Genomic DNA, 10,000 nt, shown 5'->3' with positions numbered 1-10,000 from the left:
TCCGTTTTCGACTCGGCCAATATGTCTTAATTGGACAGAAACCACCAGGCGTAATAAATTTCCTTGTGCTTATACTGTGCTTCCCTTTTACATGGCATGGATGGCGAAGGCAAGCAGAAGCGCAAGCACATGCAAGAAAGAAGGAAACATTTCGATCCTGGTGCTTGTGCTTGTGTTTATACTTTTCACAGTGAAATGAGGCTGTTATGTTTGTGCTTGTGCATGTGGTTGCGCATGTGCATGCGTCACCAGGGAAAACCAGGCTTAAGGGGTATTTATTTACACAGAATCCAACAGGTGCTTTACTAAACCCGCATTTCAAGTCATTTTCAGTTTTCCCAATCCTTAGTTTACGAAAGTCGTAAGGTTCATTCTGTAACATCGTCTAGAATAACAGAGAGAAGCCACGAAAAATAACATATCTTCTCAGTTTTAGCAAGTTTTGGAGATAAATTATTGTTGAAAACTGCGGACTTAGTTAGGCTTGGTTTAAATAACCGGCCGTACCTACATGTCAGCTCTTTGTTTCAATAAGTGCACGACAACGGAAAATAAAAGAAGCTGTTAGCTGTACGTCCGCCCTTCATTGCCTAGGTGAGTGCATGCCATCATTAATTTTTCGCCCGTTCTCTTCTAATATCACTTACGTATTCTGTGTTTAAATGTCGAGCGGGCCCTAAACCGGTTTATGAGTTGGGTGTTTGGTTTGAAGACTCAAAGATATGAATCTGAAAATTCATGCAATGATTGCCTTATTTTTAGACTTTTTAAAGTATTAAGTATGAAAAATAATGAGGCGATTTGGTCAGCAAAGTGCGTGAGCTGGATCAAGGATCTGCACCCAACCAAATCTCATTCGAGAATAATGAATCAGGAAGCTTTGTCAAAATGGTAATGGACCGATTATGACTGAAACAAGAATTATGCAATGATCAAGAGTATAACGGGTTTCCACTAGATTTTATTATTATTATTATTGTTCAAGAAGCGGACTTTGAATTAGATAGATGCCTTGCGAAAATCTAGGTTCTATAACTTTTATATATACATTTTATTATTACTGGGAATAGTTTTTTAGATTTGTGATTGTTTTATATACTTATAGATATATTTTTAAACAGTTTTATTCGAATTAAAAATAAAGTTATTTATATTATTATTATTATTATTATTATTTTCAAACTGTGTATTTTAATTGGATTTTCATTAAAGTAACTGAGTTTATAAAATCAACATGCACTGGCATTGACAATAAACTGCTCAAGTAAGAAGCGGTTCACAGTCAATGAAGCTCATCAATTGTCTTTTACCAGCCACAGCCGATGTTCTTCTCAACACGACGTGGAGCGGGCCAGAAACATCGAGGCTAGAGAATCGAGACCAACCGTTTATCTTCGTACGGATTTGCGGAAGTTCGGATTCTGCATTGTTATTGTTCATGCTAGTGTTCAGCCAATCAGTAAATCCTCAGTCAACGACTCACAGCCAGAATCTGGTGTGTAGAGAGTGTTCAAACAAAACCAAGAAAAACATGAAAACCAGTTGGTAACCGAAAAAGTTCAGATGTAAATATCTCAGTTTGGGTTCTGACTAAGATAAATAAGACGCAATAATCGGGTCTCAGAGCAAATATATTCGTGTAAGGCAGCTGTTCATTCTTGCCAAAATTCAAACCAGTGACCGGAAATTTCCACCAATCATTTTATAATCACTACCACAAAAACCGAGCTGTTATACTGGTCCAGCTTGCCTTCTCGTAGGAACACGAGATCCCGGAAGGAAGACCTCGGAAACAGAGCTAAACCGGACCGAATCCTCGGTAAAGCCGGACAGGATGACTTTTTCACTCCAGCTATTCGCCTTGAGAGTATTCAAATTCTGCAGTTTAACGGCTTTTCGTGTCTGTATGCGGGCTGAAAGTTTGTATATGAAAAGAAGAAACACCTTTCAAGCCCCATTACCATGAAGGGTCACATAAAGATCACTCCAAATGAACAAGACGGTGAATCCTCAAATAGAGAGTATAAAGACGAAGATAAAATTCAACAAGTATCAATGCATAGCTTCTCCACCCATGCATCAAAATCTTAGGCAATGAAAAGTAAACAGAGGAAATGATGAACTCGGATTCAGTAAAAAAGTGAACAACGAGTGCTTCAAGTGTCAAAGGACTGATGGCGCTCTTAGAGTCAAAAGCTTCGTTAACTGGATAGGTGTAATACCCAATCGGTACGGGTACGGATATGGTCTGCGTATGGTTCTTGATGGTCTTATTGAGATTACTTTATAATTTGGTTTTCTAATTCCTTGTAAGGGCTCACTTAATTCCCAACAGACTTCACCGAGTTAAGATATTTCAGTAAAATCCTGCTTCCTCAAATCAATTTGCATTCAGTGTGAACTGTCACATTTTTTACCTAGAGCATAGTGGATGCAATCTGCAAGCACTTCCACTTCCGTGGTTGAGCTCTAACGGCGTCTGCATCAGAAAGCTTGAAAAAATGATTTAATAGGGATTGCGTGCAGCAAACTCAATTGTTTGGTATTGGAGTGAACGCTGTAATTGTCGCGTGATCTTATCACAAAGGCGTGGTTTATCCTAAAAGGTCTTGCATGGTGAACCTCTAAAAGAAAACATCGTTTCAAAGTTCGCTGGTGTTGCAAGATATGGTAGCAGCATAAACGATGGAATGAGGTAGTCTCACCCTGAAGTTCATCAACACTAAAATTTGCCAGCTTATTATTCCATTTATAAAGAGCAGGCGGTCAAATGTCTAATTTATAGTTCATTTGTTTTTCGTGTGGCTTCGTTCCAGCGCTCTCTCTATAGTGTATGAATTTTTAAAGAGAGGCTTTTAAAACAAGCTATTGTTTTGCTGGTTATGTCTTCAATTCAAAAACCTACTCAGCCGGATAAGCAACGTTACGGAGGTGAGGCCAAACAGAGATGCTACAATGTCTCCGTTTCTTTTTCACACTCTTTAGAACATGCTGACTATGTTACAAAAGTAAGAAACACAATCTTTAGCTCGGTATGTTTCGGTGGTTTAACAAACTCTCCTAGTATTCCTCAAAGTCATGTTTCATTAGATTGATAAATAATTTCGCAGAAACTTGAAATCTGGTAGCGTGGACCAAAACGGTTGTAAAAAAATGGTCTCAAAATATTTCTTCACGGTTAATTCTTTTGAGTGTTTTTGTTTTAATGCGGTGTTTTTGGTTTCCCTCAAACTCCACCTTCAATTTGGCTTAATTTATTAGCGATACGTTGACATATTATCCGTAATCTTGATCACATTATCAGTCAACTACTTAAGCATTTAATTTAGCAAGGTCCATTACACTCCAGCTAGCCGTAAGGCCCTTCAAGATACCTTTCATTATGTTATTGTTTTCTTAGTCAAGAGGCGTACTGTTGTGTGATACTAACTCATCCACCCTTTCCCTGCTTTATGGGAAGGTTGATTGTCTTGTAGTAGTATTTACGATAGTTCTTTGTCGACTGGGGATAAAATGAGGTCAATTGTGACTTCTCACTTTAACTGCTTCCACGGTAAACAGGTGTGTGTTAACTGGGTTTTTCAAAGCATGTAATGAAGAGCAGGCTATTTCTTTTAATTCACACCCATGTGAACTGCTGAAAGTGTCTGCTGAAGCGACCTAAACTTGAAAGAAATGCAAGTGATCTGAATAAGTATAAAATCGATGAAAGCAGCCAAAGAAATCTCACGATGCTTGCCATAGTTTTTATTGCACCAAGTGGCTTGTTTTTGACTACTTAACAGGTGTCACCACCATATATTGTAAAATCATTAAGTATCTATCAACTGGTCCATCCCACACTGTTTTGAAGCCTTCTTGAAAAGGAAGGTATGCTTCCCAATAATACATTATATGCTTCTTTTACCATCTCCTTAAATAAAGATATCTTCTTTATTTTAGACAGCTACAGTTTGTTTATGGTAAACGAATTTGATTTTTGTAACAAGTTCCCATTGTTAATAAACGTGACAAACTGCATCACCTGTTGAACACTTTATCGAGCGTACGTTCAGCAGCTGATATTCAACTTAATCAAAATCCAGCATTAACTCTTAGAGCATTGTTTCATATCAGTTCTTGTATATAAGCCCCTTATATTCCAATAAAAACTGGTCAGTTATTGGCAACTATAACAAACATCCGTTCTGTCAAATTTGGAAAGAAACACCAATTTTCAACGAAGATTTCGATTTTCCGACTCGGGGGTCGGGTAAAAAGTCTTCGTCTTGAAACTGAGTTTTAATTAACGGCCATCCGCTACAGACACCCGCTACTATAGAGCTCCTACAACAACCTACAGTATTGTATTTAGTGTAATTACCAATACTTGCCTTTTTTTCCATTACCAGTTTACCAGATTCTAGACGCTTTTATTCCTGAAAACATGCTTAGAAGATTGCTGAGCTTTCGCAAACTACAACAGGAGAGTATAAAGACCGCGGAGGACTTTCAAAAGGGAATTCTAGATCCTAGTGTACAGGTACTGTGTTGTCGTGGATACCTAAGGGGACGGAAATAACTTGGTACAAGAAAATAAACCGGTTTAAAAACCAGAAATACCATGTGAACTGAGAAATAATAATGATGAAATAATAACAATAGTAATAATAATAGTAATATTGGTGATGATGATGATGATGATGATGATAACAAACTAATTACAGGATAAATGCGAGTATATGAAGTTTTGAAGTGAACTAAATAGTACAATTGTTTTTTCTGTGGTTTTCAGAAAACTGATCAGGAAGTGACACAAGCTAAAAAGCAAGAACCCATACTTGTTCCAGCAGTAACACATGAGATCGAGAGCACCGAATCCAGTAAGAGCGGCAGTACAAGTGAAATGAAACCAAACTGTCATGATATCCCTTGTGGCAGACGTGACATTAATGCTGTCATTCCTGATCCGTGTGCCACGCTGTCAGATACTGAAAGGTATTGATATATCTCGCTAGTAGTGGTTATACTATTTGCTTTGCACGGGGGGGAAGGGATACCTTCATAGGGAACAGGAGACTCACCTACGACTTCCGTAATGTCGGTCGGGATACCCTAGGGAGTTCATAGGCTCGATTCCTGCCTGGAACTCATATTACCGTTTCAAATGTATTTTTGACCGTTGCCACGCAACTAGTTTGCTATCATTCTCACGGGGATATTACACCATCACCGCCATCATCCTTGACATGATGATACTAATGCCTTGGAAAGAAACGACAGCTTTTGGCCACCGTTATCTCGAACGTGTTTCTTGAAAGCTCCGGATTTCTGTTACCCAATATTCAGTCTATCTTTATATGGCGCAGAGATCCCTTCGCTTGAAGAGTCATAAAAATGTATGTTCCTAATAATAGCGCCGAAGTTGCGCGAGCGCGGAGCACCATTGTTAAGAAAATGTGGTAACCCATCGATGCGAGAAATCTTGGTTTTATAACCGTCCGTACATACGTACGTCCATCCGTCCATCCGTCCACCCCTCCATGTATGCCAATGTGACCAGTATCATGCTAGTTTACAGCATACATATTTGATATTGGACATCAATCTTTTGATTAATTGACACCTGTCAGAACAAGGTATCCGCCGACCAGTATCACATGATCATATCGCGGGCTCAAGCTTAAGCTCACCAAGGTCAGCTGTTTTTGTAGTTGACCGCTCACCAGATACTGGTTTTCGATGGGATTGCAGGCTCAACCTAGGTGAACTCACCTGAACATAAGCGAGGCTTCATTTTTCGTGCGCTTTCTGTGGCTCGACGCGGCTACACGGCAATACTTTATATCAACAAAAGTTCTTACACAGTTAAACGCTTTTCGTGCTCAGGTGGAAAACGGTTTGGAAGACGTCTTCTTTCTGCATTTTTCGCTGGTTTCAATCCAGTTTGACATATCATGATATCTGTGGTCCACACTGGTGGCTACGCAGTTATTCAAGTCAAGCATCGGCGGAATGTAAACTTAAAGCTGAGTGTTTATTTTTAATTTGCTTAGAGCCGCTTTTTTCTCTGTATTGCAATTTTTGGCATATCTTTAGAAGCTCTGATAAGGTTACATGATGCCTGGAGGACCTATGTCTAGAACAAAAACGAAAGGACTGAGCGAAAGAGAACGACAACGACAAAACAGAATACCAGTAATAGCTCATACTTAGCACACAAATTCTTTCCTTGGGCACTAAAACGTTTGTTATTTTTACGGATGCGTTATTTAAAGTGGATGCGTATTTTTAAAAAGTGGTTTAATCGGTTCTTCCTTTTTCAGGAATGAAAATCGAATTTTTATTGTCAACTGCAATTAAATAACAATTATCTGCACTCTTTTGGACATGCGAGAAAAATCTAAAATGCGAACGAACAAGTGCCTTTTTAATCCGTTTGCCCAACTGGTTTCGTTGTGCCTTGACAGTGACAAGAAAATTTTGCAAACTTTACATAATTCATGTATACGTTGAATAGTTTCATTAGACTTGTCATTTTGTTTCCATTCTTTTAATCTAATTCTGCTGTAGCTTGTATCGTGACTGTACTGATAATTATTGGTTATTGTTAATGGTTTTAAGTTGTTGTCCTTTTATTTTATTTGTTAAAATAATTAGTTGATCGGTTAACCACGGAATGCGTGTAGCTCCGCCGACCGCGATTGGCCTTTGCTATTTGTGGGCGGAGACAGACGGTACCTTTTTGTATCTGTTTTGATTAAAATACTTAAATGTTATTTAAGTGTTGGAGCAGATCGTGTTTGAAGTTCGTCCTTTCTTGGTTGCATTGCCGTAGTTTGCCGATTCTTGTACCAAGCCAACCTGGCGTGTTTCAATGAAATGCGTCAAAACGTGAATGATCTTGTTTTCAGAGATAAAGTGGAATAAAGTACATCAGTAAAACTCTTATTTGACCTTGAACTGACAAAGTTGTTGTTATGGCTTCTAATTTTAGCATAATTCCTATTCGCTGTATATTGACAGTTGACTCTGAAATGGCTTTTTTTCCTTTTCAGTTCGCTCGCTGAGGTTGTGCTTATTATTAATGCTTGTTTTCTTTTAAAACTCATTCGGTTCAAGAAAAAATTATATCCAATCTGGCAAATTGCAAAGTAAATTTCACTGGAAAAACCGGTGTCGCACTCATCGCTTCGTGATTCATGCGATATCGGTTTTTAGAGTAAGATTTACCGTGGAACTCATTAGTTAGGCAATGAATTTTCTATAGAAGAAAGCAAAGAAAATGATTTAATTATTAAAGCAGCAACCGGAAACATCAAAACGCGGACAATTCGAAACCTTGTATTTTCACAAACCGTACAGGCAGTAAGAATAAATGACCCCGGGAGCTCCGCTTTTAGGCTTGGCTAAATCTATATGTTACCAGCGTCTTGTTGATCACAAGTCTGTAGTGCACACAACGCTGGGACGGTCCGAAGGTACTTTTGGCTGCCTATTTCTTTGCCTCTTTTTGGCCCACTTCTCCAAGTTACGTCGTTGGGATCCAGTCACAGCTGTTTGTATCCTCCAATCTACCCTTTGGTGAAAATTACTGTATTCACCTCTATCTCCGTCTTGCCATACCGGACATAGCTGGCATAGCTGGCAATAAAAAACTTGAAGTCTTCGATTTCAAAAAGGAAATTGAAGTTTATGAACGTGAATTCCTTATGCCCAAGGGCGTAGCTAACGGGGTTCCTGGGGTGGAGTGCTCGTGACCCCCCCCTCCCCCCTTTATAAGGCATTTTAAAGCAAATAACCTACAATGTTCAGGTGGCGAAAACGCCACAATCTGGTGAATACCCTCTGTTTGACACAGTGAGTCTCGTTTGTCCCATCGATGCGAGAAATTTTGGTTTTATATCCATAAAGTCATCGACCGTCCGTTCGTACGTACGTACGTCCGTTCCTACGTACGTCCACCCCTCCATGTATGCCAATATGACCAACATCACGCTAGTTCCTATCCACTGAGAATATGGAAGACTTTCTTAAACCTATTCTAAGAAAGACACCTGATAATGTTGTCCTTCATGCCCGAACAAACGACCTAAATTCACAGCTACCTAAACTTACAGCGGAAGGTATTGACAACTTGGCTCTTCAAATTGAAGGCGACGCATCAGAAACCAATGTGGCAATATCGGGATTAATCATCAGAGCAGATGATAAAGACGGGAAAATCTCAAGTGTCAACAAGATCCTCAAGAAATCCTGCTGACAGAACCACTGGAATTTTATTGAACATAACAACATTAATCAAATTCATTCAAATCGGGGCGAGTTACATTTGTCCAAGTCAAGATCTGCCCTTTTAGCGCAAAATTTTCGTAGGTCTTTGCCATTTGGGAGCCCGATCAGATTCCTGATACCTCGAAATCTACTGATTTCCTGGATTTCGCACAATCTCCACAGAACGCCTACGGTAAGGTGGTAAGGTGGTTTGGTTATATGTTTAAACATATATAGTCTAGTATCTCACCATTTAAAACAAAAAGGAATGGCTCTCTATGGATCGCAGATGCATTGTTACGCAAAATTTACACAAGAGATTTCTTAAAAAAGAAAGCTGCATCCAAAAATGATCCCCTGATTTGGAAAAAAATCAAAGTCGCAAGAAACACGGTAAATAACTCAATTAAGAATGCCAAAAGCAAATATTTTTCAGAGAAACTAGATGAAACTAGATCTGATCCACGTAAAACATGGCGGTTAATCAACGAACTTAAGTCTCGTCAATACAAATCAACAAAAGTCTCTCAGATTACATAGCAGAAACGTTCAACGACCATTTTACTAATATTGGTCAGACTCTAGCCCGCGAAATTTTCTTTGTCGATAGTGATCCACTTTCCTAGGGATAGGGAATAGGGTATTCTCTTTCGAAAGGATCAATGTCCAAAATGTCGTCAAGTTAGTGACAGGTATTAATGGTGGGAAGGCAACTGGCTTTGATAACATTCCATGCAAACTCTTAAAAATAGCCGCCGATGTCGTTGCACCCTCTTTAACGTGTATTTTTAATCAATCACTACTGACCGGAATCTACCCTTCAGACTGGAAGCTGGCTAAAGTATCCCCTATCTTTAAGAATGGATCCAAGACTGACTTAAACAATTACCAGCCTATATCCGTTACACGTACCTGCTGTGGCCAAAATCTTTGAAAAAATTATCTATGACCAACTATATAATTATCTAAATGTCGACAATTTATTAACCAGTTACCAGTGTGGCTTTCGTTCTCTACAAAGTACGCTCACTGCCTTGTTGGAGACAAGCAACAACTGGTGTGTTAATGTTGACAAAGGTCTTCTCGATAGTGTAATTTTCATCGATTTAAAGAAGACCCTTGACACTATAGATCGCAAAATCATTTTGCAAAAACTTGCTAAATATGGGGTGGATCAGGATGACCTGAAATGGTTTAAGTCTTGCCTAACGAATCGTTTGCAACGATGCAACGTAAACAATCACCTTCCCAGTGCAAGCCTTTTAAACCGCGGAGTTCCTCAAGGATCAATAATCGGTCCTCTTCTCTTTTCGAGCTATATATTAATGACTTACCAACTTGCCTGAGCCTAGGCTCCCCTACAATGTATGCAGATGAATGCCGGCTACTTTTGCTGCATCTAAAATTTTTGATCTTGAGACTCAAATCAATACTGATCTGAAAAGCATTCATCTCTGGCTTAGAGCTAACAAGTTAAGCCCTGAGTTAATGATCATTAGCTCGCGTAAAAAATTGCAGTCTTTAAATGACAAGACAATAAATATTAATGTAGAAGGCGTCAAAATAAACCAAACAAATCATAGCAAAGCTTTCGGACTGAACATAGATGAAAACCTATCCTGGAAGGAGCACATAGACGCAATTTCGAAAAGTAGTCGCTTCCAGTATCGGTGCACTTAAGCGAGTCAGACCTTTTATTTCCATGCACACTGCTATTAAAATGTACATACTCTTATTGAACCACATT

The 10,000-nt window shown here is 39.0% G+C and overlaps 1 protein-coding gene across 4 annotated transcripts in view; it reads left to right on the top strand.

Moving 5' to 3' along the window:
- The first annotated feature begins 459 nt into the window (after positions 1-459).
- The window catches only part of LOC137997349 (uncharacterized), a 20,075-nt gene continuing 10,534 nt past the window's right edge, over positions 460-10,000 (top strand). Inside the window, exons 1-4 of one of the 4 annotated variants that reach the window (XM_068843287.1) lie at positions 2,625-2,695; positions 2,817-2,931; positions 4,392-4,522; positions 4,775-4,977. In XM_068843287.1, coding sequence (XP_068699388.1) covers positions 2,883-2,931; positions 4,392-4,522; positions 4,775-4,977 — 383 coding nt within the window. In that variant the 5' untranslated portion in view covers positions 2,625-2,695; positions 2,817-2,882. Of the gene's footprint in view, positions 595-2,624; positions 2,696-2,816; positions 3,033-4,391; positions 4,523-4,774; positions 4,978-10,000 lie in introns of those variants that run through there. The other 3 variants (XM_068843288.1, XM_068843290.1, XM_068843291.1) reach the window with 3 other exon arrangements.

The sequence above is a fragment of the Montipora foliosa genome, chromosome 3 (genome assembly GCF_036669935.1).
Source record: "Montipora foliosa isolate CH-2021 chromosome 3, ASM3666993v2, whole genome shotgun sequence".
NCBI classification, from domain to species: domain Eukaryota; kingdom Metazoa; phylum Cnidaria; class Anthozoa; order Scleractinia; family Acroporidae; genus Montipora; species Montipora foliosa.
The sequence above is the reverse complement of the archived record's forward strand: the minus strand, read 5'-3'. Positions and strand labels throughout refer to the sequence as shown.